General features: G+C 44.2%; 3 protein-coding genes across 4 annotated transcripts in view; all 3 read right to left on the bottom strand.

Annotated features, from left to right (window-relative positions):
* Positions 1-19,318, bottom strand: part of LOC134207685 (adenomatous polyposis coli protein-like) — a 49,152-nt gene that overhangs the window by 8,767 nt on the left and 21,067 nt on the right. The window contains exon 2 of one of the 2 annotated variants that reach the window (XM_062683480.1): positions 74-2,703. In XM_062683480.1, the coding sequence (XP_062539464.1) occupies positions 74-2,608 (2,535 nt within the window). In that variant the 5' untranslated portion in view covers positions 2,609-2,703. The remainder of the gene's footprint in view (positions 1-73; positions 2,704-19,318) is intronic. The other variant, XM_062683481.1, reaches the window with a different exon arrangement.
* On the bottom strand, positions 17,298-17,765 carry LOC134207419 (uncharacterized protein K02A2.6-like). The gene has a single exon (XM_062683145.1). It carries the CDS (start codon positions 17,763-17,765, stop codon positions 17,298-17,300), a length of 468 nt encoding a protein of 155 aa, XP_062539129.1.
* LOC134207418 (uncharacterized protein K02A2.6-like) lies at positions 17,840-18,758 on the bottom strand. Its single transcript, XM_062683144.1, has 2 exons — positions 18,559-18,758; positions 17,840-18,491 (listed from the first exon to the last, which is right to left on the bottom strand). The coding sequence occupies exons 1-2, from the start codon at positions 18,756-18,758 to the stop codon at positions 17,840-17,842; spliced, it is 852 nt and encodes a 283-aa protein (XP_062539128.1).

The raw sequence follows: 19,318 nt of genomic DNA, 5'->3' as shown, positions 1-19,318 counted from the left end.
CTGAAATAGGGAGTTGAAGGGGATTGATTAGTATGATCCCACCCGACTGTCACTGCCACATTTTTATACACACAACTATACTCACTCTGTCGGCATTTAAATCCAGAACATTCAGCGACGTATCCCGGCTGAAATCCGGCGTTCCTTCCTCACAGTAGTTGTAAGGCTTATCCGGCGTATTGCATCCCGTGTCGCCGCCGAGCGCCTTGGGCAAGGATCGTCCAGCACTTGCTCCACTTCCACTGCTATTGACACCACTGTTGGCAGCTCCAATCGGAATCGGATCCGACTTCGGAAGGGTGCCACTCTTGTGCGTTGTCACTGGCGCCGTCGGTCCATTGTTGCTGTTGCTTCCACCGCCAACCAACTGAACTCGCAAGTCGCTCATTGACGTCGCACTGGAGATAATCTGCGGCGTACCCTCGGTGTAATAACACTTCACGGTGTCCTCGCCCATTTCGCAAATTCCACTGGTCGGGTTCGTACGCTGGTAGTTTTCTGCTTTGTCTTCATCCGAATCTTCGGACTGGTTCTCCGCATAACGAAGTGAATAATCCGTTATCTGGTCGATGTCCGTTTCCTGGTAATCCTGGTACGGTTCCTCCTCCTTCAGACTGTAGTTGACTGGTTTCTCCGGTTCCTCCTCATGGTTTTGGTGATCCGAAACCAACCGGATGTGCACCGCACTGTGACTGACCTCATCGTCATCGACTTCCCCATCTTCTTCCTCTTCTTCTTCGGGTGATACTCGACTGGTGCAGACATCTTTCTCGTCCCGTAAGGCCTTCGGGAGGAATTTTTCCTCCAGTTCCTGCTCGAGTGCCTTCTTCTTACGCACGTTCAGACTGGGAAGTTCCCGGCTTTCTACGCCGCTAGGGCGAGCAATTGCAATTGAGGCAGGCGGCGCACTTGTTGCCATCATGGAGTTGGCGGGAGGCTTCAGTAGATTCTTCAACGCCATGCTGCTTCCATTGGAGATCATTTTGTGTTTGCTGTAGATGAGCGACCTTAACATCGGAATGGCACCATTTTCGCGGAGAAACTTCTGGTCCTCGTAGTTGTCCCCGGAGAGATTTCCCAGCGTTCCGCAAGCGTTGCTCACCACTGTCAGACTTGGGCTCTTGAGCTGTTCGAGTAGAATTTTGAGGCAATTCTTCCTCCGAAGAATACGTCGGTAGTCTTCTCGAAGCGCAATGTGCGAGGAAATGTTCCGCAGGATTCCTCCGGCATTTTCGATCACGCTCATTGTTTTACTGGGCGCCTCGTAGGAGAGCATGTCGATTAGGAATTCCAAAGCGCCTTCGACATCGCAAAATTCCGAACGATTCGGAGGACAGTGATTCGAGAGGTTCCACAAGGCGGACAGTATGGCCTTGAGGGTATTCTCGATGGTGCAAACCATGGCCGCACGAGTGAGAATCTTCACCGTGCCTATCTCGCTGAGAGTTTGCTTGATAACGCTGTCCGCTCGCCAGGAGAGATTCCGCAGAACGGAAGCTGTGACCTGAACCAGTTCGTCACTGTTAGATTGGATCTGCGCCACTAGAGCCCGCATAAAGTTTTTGTTTGAGCAGAGTAGGGATTTGTTGTTGCCGTCGCCAAAAGTCAGGTTGGTGAGAATCATCCCGGCGTAGCGCCGCATTGTGATGCATTTCGGTGCGCTGGGCTTGGCCCCGTGTATGGCATGGTCCATTTGGATCAACGTTGAAATCGTTTGGAGAGCACCAAGCTGGCACATGGCATGGCGATGCTCCTCGTCGAAACTGATCTTCATGAGGGTTGTGATCGATTGGATCGGGTGCTTCTCCGGATCTTCTATGACGTCGCGAATGTCCGAAGAACTTTCCTCCGTATAGTCCCGGAGTAGATCCGAGTAATCAATCAGTTGTTCGATCAACTTGAGCACTCGCACTTCCCTTCGACCGGCTTTGTCATCCGGGTGGCAACAGATCACATTGTTCAAAGCCTGCCTGGAATTGCGGCGAGCCGTTTCATTCGGATCATTGTGAATTATCTGCACCAACAAAGGAATGCATCCCGACCGACGCAATGCACTGCAAGTGTCCCGGTTCTTAGAAAGCTCCATAAACTTAGTCGACATCTCGAGAGAATTGGTCGATCCCAACATCGACAACAGCGAGTAAACGCATTCCATCTTGGGACACACTTCCGACATGTCGTTATACATAGAATGGTTTTGTCTCCCGGCGTATTTAGCCGCGTTTTGGCCCGAACTACCAGCCGTTGGCCACGTACCTCTTCCAACCATCTCCTTCAACTCAACGGACGAACCTTCCTCCACGACACTCTGCGAGATGGCTTCTTCCTTTCGTTCCTCCGTCCTCCCATTGACCGTCCTCCTCGGTTGACCAACAAACACGACCTGGTCTTCCAACCCGGCCGGCGGTTTATTATCGTAGTCCAAAAAGTGTGGCTTCTTCACCACGCCTCCCGCCTCGCCGGAATCCATCCCGTCCACCAGGTCCTCGTACTCTGCTTCCAGGTCGTCCAGCGATGAATCCGGTGGCGAAAGGGCACTAGCACTGCTCGGGTACTTTAGATCGTCGTCGGACGTTGCGGCCGTCGCGGCAGCTGCTGTTGATTGCATTCTGATAAGGTTGCACTATCTGCTCCAACGCGGTGATGGTAGTGATGATGATGATGATGATGATTAAGATGAACCGCACAGTCAGAGAAAATTATCTGGAATTGTAGAAAAGTGGAAAGAAACAAATATTAGTAACGCCTCGCGCGACAAGATTAGTCATTAATTAAGATATGGAAAAAGGTGGGAGCGCAATATTGTATGCACGTAGAGTCTTATCCAAATAATATTGATAGTAGTTAAATAAAAGCACCGATGTGCGGACTGTGCGAGTGAATAATAACGTTATTATGCACGTGGTAAAAATCGGTGAAAATATTAACTTTGAGATGATTATATCAATTTCCACAACTTTTTAAATACTTTATATACTTTTTCGGCTGTTCGGCCACATTGAGAGTTGACGTAAAGTCAACGTCAACTTCTCTCCACGAACAGCCTAGATAGCCGTGTGGTGTCGGCAGCTGGTTATCTGGCTAAGAATAACATTACGGATTGCCTGTTCCAGTGGTAAAAGTCCGGGGGCAGCAGGGACAGCAGGGACAGCATGGACCATGTCCAAGGGCTTGACGACCCCTCCCCAGCTGTCTGCGAGTCAGGGAGAACTGCCTAGGGCGTGGTGGGATTTAGCAGTGGGCTCTGCTAAAATCCCTCCCAAAAAACCACAAGTGCCCGTAATCAGACTCTATCAAAGCGACTGTGTGCCGCTTCAAAAGCACAAGCCCAGGGAGTGCCAATTGGCATGGGGAGTGTCCCTACTCCGGTAGGGTAGCGCGTGAGCTGCTTCGGCAGGGAGTGAGTGATCTGGTTGAGCTGAGGCAGGAGTGTCATAGCGTGTCGCCGCTATTGTCACCTCGAAGCGCAGCAGAAGTCTGAGTATGGACTGCACATGCTGAGGTAGGAGTCGAGGTACCTATCGACACCTCGAGGCATGGCAGTGGAGTGTTAGAGTGAGCACCCGAAAAAGGGTCACATGGAGCGAATGGTCTTTGGAGAAGCTGCTTTGGCGGCAGGGTAGCAGTGGGTTGTACCCACACACCTACAGTTGTGCACATGTGGTGCATGGGGAGTGTCCCTGCTTCGGCAGGGTAGCGTGTGGTCTGCTTCGGCAGTGGTGTGATTGATCTGCTCGTGCTGAGGCAGGAGTGTCGTAGCGTAATATCTGTAGGCCCAGGCAGTTACCGCTATTGACACCTCGAGGCATGGCAGCGGAGCGCCCGGGAGAGCATCCAAGTAAGACTCAAATGGAGTGAATGGTGTGCGAGCACCCAAGTCAGTCTCGCGTGGGACGAGTGCCTGTGTGAGCGATACCCGACTAGAACAGCATAACAAAAATTGAACACAATTTTAACATATTGTGATATTTATAACTTATTTTGATACACTTTTGTTCTCAGTAGCCTTTATCTTTCAAATGTTGTAACAGGATTATATCATTATATGATTTGAAAAATGCTTAACACCGAATTGCCCAACAGTAGGCAATTAAAATAGATGTAGCTAAGTCTCCCAGCCATAGATATCACAACGCTGATATAATTTGAAAAGGTTGCCTTATTTGTCGTTAGTTTCATGTTCTTGGAAAATATTCTTGCTCAGACAAAAACAAAAATTTCTGATTGTTGATCACAATCTGGAGACCAATCACGATCTGTAAAATTTCCAACTGCACAGAAACAATATATTTTGTATCTGATTCTGTTATAAATTTCTAACAAAATATGTTATTTTTATGATAAAATTGTAACAAAATTAGATAGTTTTTCGTTTCCAGTAGTGTAGTATTTGATAGAAATTTAGATATTTTAACAACATCCTGCACCATGTTTCTAACAAATTTTGTTATAAAAATTTAGTATGACATAACAACATAGGATGATATAATTTTGATATGACCTTCTAGTCGGGTAATGAGCGAGTACGCTTAGTAGTGCCATCCCCCCAGAAGTAGTACTGCGAGGTAGTTCCTGGGGGAAACGATGGTGGAGCCCAAGGGAGTTTAGTCGGTATTACCGGTATGGTCGAGTCCGACACTCCAGTACACTTCCGTGTGGTAGTTTGGCAACTACAATGCACGTGTACTGGGTTAGTGTGTAAATGCATTCTCCCTTGTAAAAAAAAAAAAAAAAAAAAGTGGTGAAAGTCCACCATACAGGTGACCCCTAATTCTTGGTGTGATGCGGCTTTATGCTTACCGTGCCTACGAATGAATGGTTAGGGGGGTCTAATAAGAACCTAACCGCAAACGGAGCCTGTGAAGCACCAGGGCCCCCTTCACAGTATTTTAGCCCTCGCTGCGTTAACCGGAGCTATGGCGTAGTTGACTTTTTACTTCTCCGAGATAATCGGCTACTCTTATTCAACTTCATCATGAGGTTTAATAAGAGTAGGGTTATGAATATGTGTTTTAATTAGTGTTCAACAAATTGTCACCTATATGGATTCGCATTATGCGTTTTATACAATGTGCTTTGTGTATGTTACCTATATGGATTCGCATTATGCTTTTTTTCACAGTGTACTCTGTGTCTCGTCCTTGACGTTTGGCTTCGGCTACGCTTGTTCAATCTCAACGTGGGGGTTAAATAAGAGTGGGGTTATGATTAAGTGTTTCACTTAGTTTTCAACAAATTGTCACCTATATGGACTCGCATTATGCGTTTTTCACAGTGTACTCTGTGTCTCGTCTTTGACGTTCGGCTTTGGCTACTCTTGTTCATCCTCAACGTGAGTGTGGGGTTATGAATATGTGTTTTACTTAGTTTTTCAACAAACTTCCACCTATATGGATTCGCATCATGCATTTTTTTTTACAATGTACTTTGTGTGTGTCACCTATATGGATTCGCATTATGCGCTTTTCACAGTGTACTCTGTGTTTCGTCTTTGACGTTTGGCTTCAGCTACTCTTGTTTAATCTCAACTTGAGGTTGAATAAGGGTGGGATTATGAATATGTTTTTTCACTTAGTTTTTTCAAAAAAATTTCACCTATATGGATTCGCATTATGCGTTTTTTTTTTACAATACACTTTGTGTATGTTACCTTTATGGATTCGCATTATGCGTTTTTCACAGTGTACTCTGTGTCTAGTCCTTGACGTTCGGGTTCGGCTACTCTTGTTCAATCTCAACGTGAGGTTCAATAAGAATGGGGTTATGAATCCAGCTTTTCGCGTACGGTAATGGCGGCTTCTGTGGATTTCAGTGTTTCCGTCCCTGTACTTCTTTGATATCTGTCTTGGGTTTGACAGCTTGATGAACATCTCCCCTCATCATGGAACAAGAGGAAAACGGAATGTCAAACCCAAGCCAGCTGTCAAAGAAGTACAGGGACGGATACACTTTGAAACCCATAGAAGCCGCCATCACCGTGCGCGAAAAGCTGGATATGTGTTTTACTTAGTTTTCAACAAATTGTCACCTATATGGATTCGCATTATGCATTTTTTTACAATGTACTTTGTGTATGTTACCTATATGGATTCGCATTATGCGTTTTTCACAGTGTACTCTGTGTCTCGTCTTTGACGTTCGGCTATGGCTACTCTTGTTCATCCTCAACGTGAGAGTGGGGTTAAGAATATGTGTTTTACTTAGTTTTTCAACAAACTTCCACCTATATGGATTCGCATTATGCATTTTTTTTACAATGTACTTTGTGATTGTCACCTATATGGATTCGCATTATGCGTTTTTCACAGTGCACTCTGTGTTTCGTCTTTGACGTTCGTCTATTGTTACATTCTCTGTGTTTTTGTGACCTCTCTTTAGACCCTAGCTGAATGCGTGTGAGTCTACATAATTGGCTTCCCTATAAATTCTCCTTTCCAACTTCACTTTTTCTTCCTTTCCCCTTTTCACTTCCTTTTCCGTCAGGTAAATGATGAGAAAGGCCAGTGAAGGCGATAGCACAAATCTCCCAAATTGAGGAGAACGTGCCTCCTGAGCCGACGTTCTGATACCTGATACCTGATGCACGTGGTAAAAATCGGTGAAAATATTAACTTTGAGATGATTACATCAATTTCCACAACTTTTTAAATACGAACTGATTTTAAAAAAATGAAGATTTTTTCATGAGGTCAAATCAATGTTTTAACCAAAAATCGCAGTAAACATGATCCCTGTCTTCTGTAAATTAATTTGATGTGTTTGCTGTAGCTTACAGATATCCGAGATCGGGAGATCGATCAGTTCACTGCCCGAAGAGGATTCTTGCACTCGTTCAGCCACTAAGACAAAAGCTATTAGTGGTCCCTGGAAGTAAAGTTCACACCTTCTGAATTCCCAACCGAACATTTGCTCCTTCGAGCCGGAAGTGACTGCTGGGTGCTCAAAATAAAACTTTTGATTTGGTTCCAAACCCGTCCAAGCTACAAAATTGTTAGCGTTGGAAAGATGGAGTTTCCTCAATAAGCTCCACATAAAACATTTCACGCAATTCCACGCAATCGTGACTTATTTGTTTTTTAATATATATATTTTTAAAAATTATGTTTCACTAGCAAAAAAGAGTGAGGACCTAAATTTAGTAAGTAATAATAATCAAGGAATGACGATTAACGTAAGAAAGATCATACTCAATGACAGATCCAGAGGTGGGCACCACTCGTCGCAAACACGCACGTAGTTCTCAAAGAAAATGTTCTTGCACCAAGTGGTGCTCTATCAAATAACAATAACTGATTCCACCAGTGGTCATACCGCACTGTTATGAATGCAAAGAGCATGAAAACAAAAAAATACACTTTGCTGTTTATATTGCATGCATTTACAGGAGAAAAAATGATTGACACAGTTTTGGCCACGCTTTTACACTGCGTACTCCTATGTGCGGCGTCCAGAGCCTCAACGACAGTGCATTCATGCAGTGAATAATCATTGATAAACACCAAATCGAGCAGGTTTGGTTGAAGGTGGAAATCCGGTTGATTTGGCTGAGCCCATCGACTAGTTGGCGGTTAGTAAGTGTAGTTGCAGACAAAAGCGGATCAGGAAACATAAATCCTTGGTGGGTGAGAGACCAGACAAGTCCTGGTTGATTAATGATTGAAGCTCGAATTTAGGTAGGAGGAATCCTCAATACTAACCGAAGGTTGTCCCGGATCAGCAACAGTAGTTTGTATGTTTGTTTTTTCCAAAATCCAGGATAAGTTTTTTGAGAAATCAACAAACTCTCTTAACCGGATTCCAGTAGGCCGAGACGTACGTTGGTTCGAGCGCCAAATCCTTGAGATTAAGCTCCAATCCGATTTTGTAGGACACGAAAGTCAAGGTGGTCATATATCTGCCTCTGGGAAAAAGGCGAACCACCTCCGCAGGGTCCGAAATATTTAAACAGTGTGAAACTATTTTCTGCACGTCGTCATAATTAATTAGCGGATTCAATCCCGTCATGTACAGCCAAAACATATCAGGTATGGCGGCTTGCATAATAGACGGCACGGAAAATTGAAATTCGCTAAGATCTATACTTTTCGTTCCGCTCACAGCAGCAGTACACCCAGTCTACCGTCATCTCGGCGGCGTTTAATACCAAGCCTCGGCCATGCCGACGGTGTGGAAACAGGAATTGATTTGAAGGATCTAATTGATTTGCCAGCAAAATTATCTTTTTTTCTGGCTCAAATTTTCCACCATGGTGACTTGGCTCCAGATCGTTAATCTACTGTTTGCACTCGCCGTATTGTTTTTTTTTCATATCGTACTCGTAGGGGAAGGGGGGGCAATATGCCCTAGCTAAGCAAACACTGCTCTATTGTATTATTTGTAACGCTCTTCATGGGTATTTTTACATTATGCATCAGTTAAACAAGATAGCTAATTGATGCCATTCAAAAATTGTCAAAAATCTCAATCATATTGATAATATTCACATTTAAAAAAAATGGTGATATTTTGTTGCCGGAAAACTCATGAGGCAAAACGCCTTTCAGCTGGCGGCTCCTAGGGCACAAAGTACCACGCGTCGGCGAATCAGCATTCTAGTATGGATAGTCCGTGGAGACGCAAGTACTTTGTAGGTTATTGCCACTAGGGCGTTTTGACTCGCCAAAATGTTAGATGTTGGTTCAAAATGTGGAAATTTTCGGTTTTTCCGACCTTCCCATGCACTATTTTGAAACTTTCTTCGCCTATCCTACATAATTTAAGATCTAGTTTTGTTACGGACATATTAATGACGGTAAATATGAGGGAAACCACAAATGGCGTTTTGCATCGGGGGGACGTTTTGCGGCCTCTTCCCCTACCCGCTTTCAACACAGCAGCAAAAAAAAAAGGTTCAGGCGGCGTTGAAACTGTGACAAATTAACATTCCTCGCTATTTCACAATATACACGCACAATGAGAACTAATTTTCACTAATCAAAACACAATAAAACAGGGTTGTGGGGCCCTCCTTAGACGTGCGGTAAGATGCGCGGCTATAAAGTATGACCATGCTAAAGGGGGCTGGCTTCGATTCCTGGTGCCGGTCTAGGCTATTTTTGTTTGGAAATTTCTTGACTTCCCTAGGCATCAAAGTATCATCGTGTTAGCCTCATGATATACGAATGCAAAAATGGTAACTTGACTTAGAAACTTCACGGTTAATAACTGTAGAAGTGCTGAATGTGTTGGAATATCAGGTAGTGTGAGACGCTTCGCTGTATATCGAAGATGGATAGGAAGCAGGCGCCAGTTGGTTGTAGTTGGAACGTTCGGTAGGATGCTGGCTGGTCAGCAGGAATCCAGGAGGAGCGTCGGAACATTCAGGAGCTGGTAAACAGAGGGTTCTGTGCAAACGTCGAAAAGAGGCCATTTGCACGAGCAACGGATTGGGCCAGGAGGAATTGTTCGGCGAGGAGGAGCTCTGGACGGGAGGCTCGGTATTAGAAGCAACCTAGAAAGTTGCGAGGCGTGCACACTATGGAGGAGTGTTGGAATATCAGGTAGTGTGAGACGCTTCGCTGTAGATCGAAGATGGATAGGAAGCAGGCGCCAGTTAGTTGTAGTTGCTCTTGGGTAGATTGAGGAATATTTTTAAAGGAACTATTGTATTGCTGTTCCAGAGAAAGCTTTCCCTTTTCCGGTGCAATTTATAAACTACCGCAGCTGTCACGTCATACATTTTCTCCGTCGTTTCGCATGGCATACTATGATGACAACACCAAACATCTGCTTTTTGTTTCAGTGTTTCGAAGGTTTTCAAGCCTGCGGAAGAACTTTGACAGCTGCGGAAGAATTTTACGGAATCCGCAGAATGGAAAATTTTCAAAAGATCCGCAATATATACCTATTGTTGAATAAAGAGAACTGCAGCTGCTGGCAGAAGTATCAGTCAGTAGCCTGCCGTGGAGTGAGAGGGAACTCTAATTGTTATTCTTTGTGAGGGGGTTCCCTTCTCCGACCAACAGAATGAACACTAAGCAGCGAGGAGTCAATGTCACAGTGGGGATGTAATGTCAAGAAGAAGAAGAAGAAAACAAGGTTTAAAAAGCTAATGCATCGTTACGGCCGAACGGATGAACATTGATTCCGGTTGTTCTGTAATGTTGACTCAGTGTCTACCTTAACTGCATCCTTTTCGATTACTTAATTCAAAAAACAACTTCCAACTAGCCACACTACCTATGCTTCCTATAAACTGCCTTGGCCTTACTACTGCTACTGTTATTGCGGGAGACGTAAAACTTTCTACTGTATACACGAAGTTCAATAACAACCGCTTCTCGTCTCCAATAGCCGATGCCCAGACATCACATGATCCTGGGAAAACAGGCTGTTCGGCCACATTGAGAGTTGACGTAAAGTCAATATCAACTTCTCTCCCCGAACAGCCAAGATAGCTGTGTGGTGTCGGCAGCCAGTTATCTGGCTAAGAATAACGCTACGGATTGCCTGTTCCGGTGGTAGAAGTCCACCATACAGGTGACCCCAAATTCTTGGTGTGATGCGGCTTTATGCTTACCGTGCCTACGAATGAATGGTTAGGGGGGTCTAAAAAGAACCTAACCGCTAACGGAGCCTGTGAAGCACCAGGGCACCCTTCACAGTATCTAGCCCTTACTGCGCTAACCGGAGCTATGGCGTAGTTGACTTTTTGCTTCTCCGAAATAATCGGCTACTCTTATTCAATCTCAACTTGAGGTTAAATAAGGGTGGGATTATGAGCATGTTTTTATTTAGTTTTTCAACAAATTGTCACCTATATGGATTCGCTTTATGCGTTATACACATTGTACTCTGTGTTTCATCTTCGACTTTCTTGATAAGATACCAATTTGGTTTCATCGTTGCTGTTCATATTAATGCTGAAGTTGTGGAGTGCATTATCTTAATTTGCAATGGCTTCAGTTAAGATAGCTCAAATCAATCTTCAGCATAAAAGAACAGCAACGATTAATCTTTGTAGACTTATGCAAAATGGCAAATCCCAAGTGGCTTTGGTGCAGGAACCCTATTTTCGCAAGGGTAGCTTCTACCTAGGTAACCTAGTGAACCCGGTTTTTGCTGCTTTCATTAAAGAAATGGCAAACTCTCGATCAATGCCGCGTGCATGTGTGCTTGTTAACAATGCTATTGTTGCTACACTTATCTCTGAACTAACAACCAGAGATGTATGTGCTGTCACAATTGATGCAACTGGCGGAACCCCCGTCAGGAAATACGTCTATTGTTCGGTTTATCTACCACATGATGAACCATCCCCTACGGATGCTTTCAAACGAGTTGTCATATATTGCACTTCAAAAGGCCTTCCGCTAATTGTCGGCAGTGATGCTAATGCTCATCACATCATCTGGGGTAGCTCGGATATCAATCTCCAGCTCCAGCTTGATGGAATACTTAAGTAGTACCGAACTTGGTTTACTTAACATAGGCAATCGCCCAACCTTTATGGTATCTAATAGAGCAGAAGTATTAGACATAACTCTCTGCTCCAATAGAATCAGTCACGAGTTGACGAATTGGCATGTGTCAGATGAGGAATCCATATCTGACCATCGCTACATCTATTTTGATCAGTTGAATGTTTCTTCGCAGACCTTGCGTTTTAGAAATCCCCGTTTAACCAACTGGGATCTCTATACAGAGTTGCTCTCGACAAAATTTCATGGATATCTACCATCCATTGAAACTCCTACCGACTTGGATGATGCCGTTGATACTACAACGTTGCATATCGTGGAAGCTTTTGAAATGGCTTGCCCCTTGCGTTCTGTGAAAACCTCAAGAGGAACCCCTTGGTGGAATTCCGATTTGGCTAAGCTACGGAAGCAATGCAGAAGGAGTTGGAACAGACGCCATTCAGCAGGGACGGATTCTTTCAAGTTGGCTCGCAAAGCTTACAAGAAGGCTCTACGATCTGCTGAACGATCCGGCTGGAAAAACCTTTGTGCAAATGTTTCCAATTTGAGTGAAGCCAGTCGATTGAATAAAATTCTTGCGAGATCCAAGGATTTCCAAGTTGGCGAAATTCGCAAGCCAAATGGCGACTACACTTCTTCTGATGAAGAATCGTTAGAGCACTTATTTGATACGCACTTCCCTGGATGTGTCGATATAACATCTTCGGATGATCCTGATGTCTTTTCATGTAGCTATGGGTCTTGGGCTCAAGCACGTAGAATCATAACTACTGAATCGATTCAATGGGCACTTAACAGTTTTGCTCCCTACAAATCTCCAGGGGAGGATGGGATTTATCCCGTTCTACTTCAGAGAGGTTTTGAACATATCAAACATGTTTTGAAAAAGCTTTTAGTATGCAGTTTTGCTACTGGGTATATTCCCATATCCTGGCGGGATGTCACTGTAAAGTTTATCCCAAAAGGAGGAAGTGCTTCGTATGAAGAAGCAGAGAGTTTTAGACCCATCAGTCTGACCTCATTTCTTCTGAAATGCTTAGAACGTATTATCGATCATCACATTCGTGATGACTGTTTGGCAAACATGCCTCTTCATGTTAATCAACATGCTTACCAATCTGGAAAGTCCACCGTGACTCTTCTACACAAGGTTGTGTACGATATCGAGAAAGCATTCGCTGAAAAGCAATCGTGCTTGGGTGCGTTCTTAGATATTGAAGGTGCTTTCGACAACGTGTCTTTTGATGCAATATTGGAAGCCGCACGTTGTCATGGGCTACCTAATATTATTACCAAATGGATTCACCAGATGCTTAAAACCGACATCTCTACTCGACATTACGTCAAGCAGCGATTAGGAAATTAAGTGTCTGCGGATGCCCTCAAGGGGGAGTATTATCTCCACTTTTGTGGAATCTCGTTGCAGATACGCTATTGAGGTTACTCAATAATGGCGGTTTTCCTACCTATGGATTTGCCGACGACTATCTTACATTGATAGTGGGTTTGTGCATTACTACCTTATTCGACCTGATGCAAAATGCTCTTCAGGTAGTTGAAAGTTGGTGTCGCCAATATGGCCTTTCGGTCAATCCGAATAAAACATCTATTGTTCTTTTCACAGAAAAACGTAATCGTAATGGTATTCGTCCATTACATCTTTTTGGTTCTGAAATCAATGTAACTGATCAAGTAAAGTATGTGGGTCTAATTTTGGATTCAAAGCTTTCCTGGACTCCTAACATTGAGTTCAGAATCAAAAAAACGTGTATAACTTTCGGCCCATGCCGACGAACCTTTGGTAAAACTTGGGGCCAAAAACCCAAATATATCAACTGGATTTACATACCAATTGTACGACCAATTTTGGCTTATGGCTGTCTTGTGTGGTGGCCAAGGGGGAAGTGAGGACAATTCAGTCTAAATTAGGCCATCTTCAAAGGATGTGCCTAATGGCAATGACTGGTGCGTTCTCTTCAACTCCCACGGCTGCTCTCGAAGTTCTCTTCGACGTGGCGCCACTACACATACATCTCAAACAAGAAGCATTTTCTTGTACTTACCGACTATGGGTACTCGGTTTTATGGAAGAGAATCCTGTAAACCGCAGTTCTACACACACTTCGTTGTTACCGCTTATGGTTAATTGGGACAAAATTGTCCTTGCTCCAAGTGATCTCACACACGTTAGTAGTTTTCCTTATAGGACATTTTCAACATAATTTTCCTCGCGGTATGAGTGGACATCTGGCTATTTGGAGAGAAGTATGTCGGACAGCATTGTTTGTTACACTGACGGCTCCCTCCTCGAAGGTAGAGCAGGTGCAGGCGTCTATTCGCGTGAGCTGAGATTGGAACAGTCACACTCACTGGGTACACACTGCACTGTCTTTCAAGCGGAAATATTTGCCATCATGTGTGGAGTGCAATCTGCACTGCAGCAACGCATTATGGGCAAAGCTCTCGCCTCGGCCAACTCAAGGTCGAAGTTAGTAATCGCATGTCGAACTCAAATTGAGGAACTGAATTCAGTAAATACTTTACACCTTATATGGGTACCTGGCCATTCTTCCATAGCTGGAAACGAATTGGCTGATGAGTTAGCTCGTAATGGAGCATCGCATGACTTTATTGGTCCTGAGCCAGCTATTCCAATATCCAAGTGTTGGGTGAAGCTTTTGATAAACTCTTGGGCTGTCACTCAACACAAATGGCATTGGAGTAGTCTGGATTCATGTCATCAAACAAAATTGTACATCCGGGAGCAATCTCCGGTAGTAGCAAGCTATTTAGCTAATCTGTCTAAACAGAATTGCAGTGTCTTAGTCAAGGCCTTGACAGGTCACTGCCGACTGAACTATCACATGGCAAATATTCAACGCGTTGAATCATCTGTTTGTGATAGTTGTGAATCCGATTATGGAACTTCTTATCATCTAATATGTAACTGCCCAGTCTATGCACAATTGCGCTTCCAAATATTTGGTAAACACTTACTTAGTGAAATTGACTTCAGAAACCTGAACCTTCAGAGTATTTTGTTGTTCATAACCCGTTGTGGTAAGGAGCTATAAGCTCTTGTACGCTAATGCGTTGTATGCCCTCTTCAAGGGCCCTTTTCCAAACATTCCCTTTGTTCTCCCATCCACATTCCTTTCCTTTTGTTCACTTCCTTTTCCGTCAGGTGTGTGATGAAAAAGGCTGTGAAGGCGATGGCACAAATCTCCCAAATTGAGGTGAACGTGCCCCTGGAGCCGACGTTCTGATACCTTAACTGCATCCTTTTCGATTGCCTAATTCAAAAAACAATTTCCAACTAGCCACACTACCTATGCTTCCTATAAACTGCCTTGGCATTACTACTGCTACTGTTATTGCGGGAGACGTAAAACTTTCTACTGTATACACGAAGTTCAATAACAACCGCTTCTCGTCTCCAATAGCCGATGCCCAGACATCACATGATCCTGGGAAAACAGCACCAATAGAATAGCGAGGAGTCAAAAAAGCCTTAATAAAGACTCACTTTGGGATCCGAGTGCTGATACACTGTTTCTGAAATCCTTAACAGCAGCCGACCAGCAACGAGTGACTATAAGGGTCAATTTCTTCACCTCCGCTTAACTCTTAAGCGGTGCTTACCCATACGCTTAAACCTGGTTTAAGCACTAAGCGGAGGTGAAGAAATCGGCCCTAAGGGTCAATTCCTTCACCTCCGCTTAACTCTTAAGCGGTGCTTACCCATACGCTTGAACTTGGCTTAGGGCCGATTTCTTCACCTCCGCTTAGGCCTTAAACCAGGTTTAAACGTATGGGTAAGCACCGCTTAAGAGTTAAGCGAAGGTGAAGAAATTGGCCCTTAATGTGATTATAGAATGAAGCCCGAGGTGAATTTCAAATTCACCACACGTTTATCTACATACATTTCCAAAAGCCCAAATCTGGTGTAATAGTTTTCGTACAGTGCCGAAGTTCAAATCATGATTGTTCAGCATAACTAAGCAAACGTTCTACCATTATTTCAGCCCCATACACGTGCTCTTGAAAAAAATATTGGAAAAGCACGTGGTTTACAAAATGGCCGATTTCTGGCTTTATTCTATAATCACCTTAAGGTGATTATAGAATGAAGCCAGAAATCGGCCATTTTGTAAACCACGTGCTTTTCCAATATTTTTTTCAAGAGCACGAGACGAAAGAACCATAACGCGTATGGGGCTGAAATAATGGTAGATCGTTTGCTTAGTTATGCTGAACAATCATAATTTGAGTTTCGGCACTGTACGAAAACTATTACGCCAGACTTGGGGTTTTGGAAATGTATGTAGATAAACATGTGGTGAATTTTAAATTCACCACGGGCTTCATTCTATAATCACCTTAAGCACTAAGCGGAGGTGAAAAAATCGGCCCTTAGAGAGTGATGTATTCGGAGATCATCAAATTATTTCACTCCCTCGGGTTGGTGTCACCAGAGTCATCGTATTGGCGTAGCTCCTGACACAACGATTATGGCAGCTCAAGATCGGATGAAACGATCCAGTCAACGAAACAACAACTCAAAATTGGCAAGAACTTCAAACATTATTGTCACATTGGCACCGACTGCGTATGATCTGTAAAGTTTTTCTGATGCCTCAACCGTACGAGGCGAACAAAGCATGCATCTGCTTTAAAAACATGTTTGCTGATGATTTGGCGGAATAACGGAATAATACACTACGTACTGCAATTCGTCGAAAACTATCGAAAACCTCGGACCTAGCCGGCATCTGATACGTCGATCAACTGAAGTCATCATTCATGCAATCCAACTCGTTCATATAGCGGAAGAAGCAAACCAAGTGATTGCCAATGAACCTGAAATTAGGAGACTCGCAAACCTTCGCCCTATCTACTCTTTAGGTCTACAATAAAAATGAGTTGAAATTTCCTTCCTGACGATTCAACTCGCGAACGGATGGACCAATTTGCAAAATTCATCACTTATCGATTCGTCTTGGAATCAGTTGTGTTTGGACATAATAAGAGTTGATCAATTCGACGGGGAAAGTTGGGAAAATGTCAAAATACAACGGTTTCATGAATTCTGCAGAAAGTCATAAACCTCGAACTGAAATGAATCTAGAATGCGACGCTGCTATTAACTAAATGACTGACAGATCGAAAATGAAGCGAGATCGAGCAAGTCTAGTGATGAATAAAACGACTGCATCTTTATTGTGGGCATTTACTACCAGTTATCTATCTATGATCATCCTTAACCTTATAAAAAGTTTGAAATGAATAGGTTATCGTCAAAATAAATATATTTTGTGACTGGCCGAGATAAATTCCACAACAGCTAACTTGGTTTAATTCACTTTATTAGATTTAATAATGATACTGGTTAGGTTTACAATGAGCACATGCTCGCACCCGGAGAGGCTAATTCTGTCAATTAAGGAGCGAGCAAAGTGTGTGTGTTGTCAGGTGTAAGTAGTAAGGCGTCTTACAAAGCAGGTGTAGTGTATTGAGTGCACAGTAAATAAAGCTTAAGTATAACAACTCTCCCTCTTTTTGAGAAAAGGGACATTCAAATCACAAATTTAGTTTTTGGGGAGGTTTAATCACTTGATTCGAACGTCTTAGAGGCTGCGGAGGCAACCTATTTGCTGATTGGGGCGTCCTGATCGCCGCAGAACTCGAGGGCGGCTGGGAAATAGGATTTATGGGTGATGCAACAGGCTAAGGGCGCGCTATTGGACTCACACCAACAGCCACTTCACCAGCAGGCTCGATAGCAGTTGCCAGCGAAGCAGAAACAGGAACCGTAAAATCCATTCGTTCAGTGTTCACCTAATCTCTAGGAGTGTTCACCAATTCTTCACGCAAATGCGCACCTACTCCAGAGATGTGGTCAATCTGGCGTTCCCAAACTCTTCCGTCATCTAGGCGGACCAGGTATCGCAGTTTACCAGCTTCCTCCACGATCTTCCCGGACTTCCACTTGTCTCGCGAAAGGAAGCCTCGCACACGAACGCGGTCTCCGTCCTTGAACAGTCGTACTGCAATGTCATTCGTAGACTTCGGCTCGTTCTTCGGTAGCATGAGGTCGATTCTCGACCGGATTTGACGGCCGAACATCAACGTGGACGGCGATTGACCTGTGGAAGGATGCAGCATCTTTCGGTATGTCAGCAGAATGTTCGAGATCTCCATGTTGAAATCGGATTTTGGGCACTTTAAAGCTTTTAACTTTTGTTTGAAAGTCTGCACGTAGCGTTCCGCTTGCCCATTCGTCGATGGGTGATACGGAGCTCCCATTTTGTGCACTACGCCGTTCATCCGCAACAACTGTTGGAACGCCTCCGAAGTGAATAGCACTCCGTGATCGCTAACTAACTAGCACCGAATGTAGCGAATATTTCTCGACACATCTTCACCGTACTCTCCGCAGTAGTACACTTGCACACTTTAATCTCCGGCCACTTGCTGTACGCATCAACCAATATGAAGAAGTAGGTATCTTGAAAAGGTCCAGCAAAATCCACATGGACTCTCTGGAACGGCATCGTCGGCATTTCCCAACAATGCAATCTGGTTTTCACTGAATTTGGTCGGACCGATTGACACTCGGCACAGTTGGATATCATCTCCTCTATATCGTGATCCATTCCTACCCACCAGCAGTAGGCTCTGGCTAAGGACTTTGTCCGTGTCGTACCGAAATGGGTACAATGCAATTCTTTCAGCACTCTTCTTCCTAACACAGATGGAACAACGACCCGTATACTTCGTAGCAAACAATTTTTCTTGAGTGAGAACTCGGTCTTATCCACTCCGAAACGTTGTCCATACTTGATCTCTTGGATGAGATTCCGCACCGTCTTATCTTCAGCTGTGGCCTGGGCAAGTTCTGCAGCAGTCAGCGGCAGAGTTTCAATTTGGTTCAACTCGATTACATCAGCTTCCTCCACCAAATTATAAGGATCCGCTTCATCCATGGGAATTCGAGACATTGCATCTGCTTTAGCATGGTCCGAAGACTTCCTGAAACGGATTTTATAGTCGAACCAGAACCAGGTATGTTGCAAAGTGTTGCATTCGAATGGCGGACATTACCGGCAGCCCCTTGTGTTCTCCAAATATTTTGGATATTGCTTGTTTGTCAGTGATAAGCGTGAACTTCCGGCCGTAGAACTTTTTGACGCCGAAAATGATGGCATAAGCTTCCTTGTCAACTTGCATGTACTTTTGTTGAACTCGATTGAGCGTTTGAGAAGCGAATTGTATCGGACACTCCGTTCCGTCCGGCATTAGGTGACTAAGCACCGCACCAACACCATAGGGTGACGCATCGGTTGCAAGAAGCAACGGTAGTTCCGGCGAATATAAACAAGACAACTATTCGACTGCATTTGTTTCTTCACGGTTCTGAATGATACTTCGCACTGCCTTGTCCCCTTAAACGGCACATCATTTTTCAGAAGGTTGTTCAAAGGATAAAGAACCGTACTGAAGTTTTCAAAGAATCTTCCGTAGTAGTTAATCAGGCCAACGAACGACCGGACTTCGTCCTTGTTCTTGGGCTGACGCATATTTTGAATCGCTGTAATCTTCTCCTGCATCTTATGGATACCTTCCTTATCGATGGCATATCCGCAATAGTCGATATGCTCCGCAAAGAATACGCACTTCTCTTTATTTACTCGAATACCATGTTAAGCTAGCCTCAGGAGAACCTCTTCTAAACGCCGAAGATGCACTTCATCGCTGGGTCCCGTGACCTTTATATCGTCGAGAAACACTCGCACTCCCTCGATTCCCTGTAGAATCACTTCTATCTGACGCTGCCAGATTGCTGGCGCCGACGCGAC

The sequence above is a fragment of the Armigeres subalbatus genome, chromosome 1, assembly GCF_024139115.2.
Source record: "Armigeres subalbatus isolate Guangzhou_Male chromosome 1, GZ_Asu_2, whole genome shotgun sequence".
Lineage (NCBI taxonomy): Eukaryota > Metazoa > Arthropoda > Insecta > Diptera > Culicidae > Armigeres > Armigeres subalbatus.
This window is presented reverse-complemented; position numbering and strand designations above follow the sequence as displayed.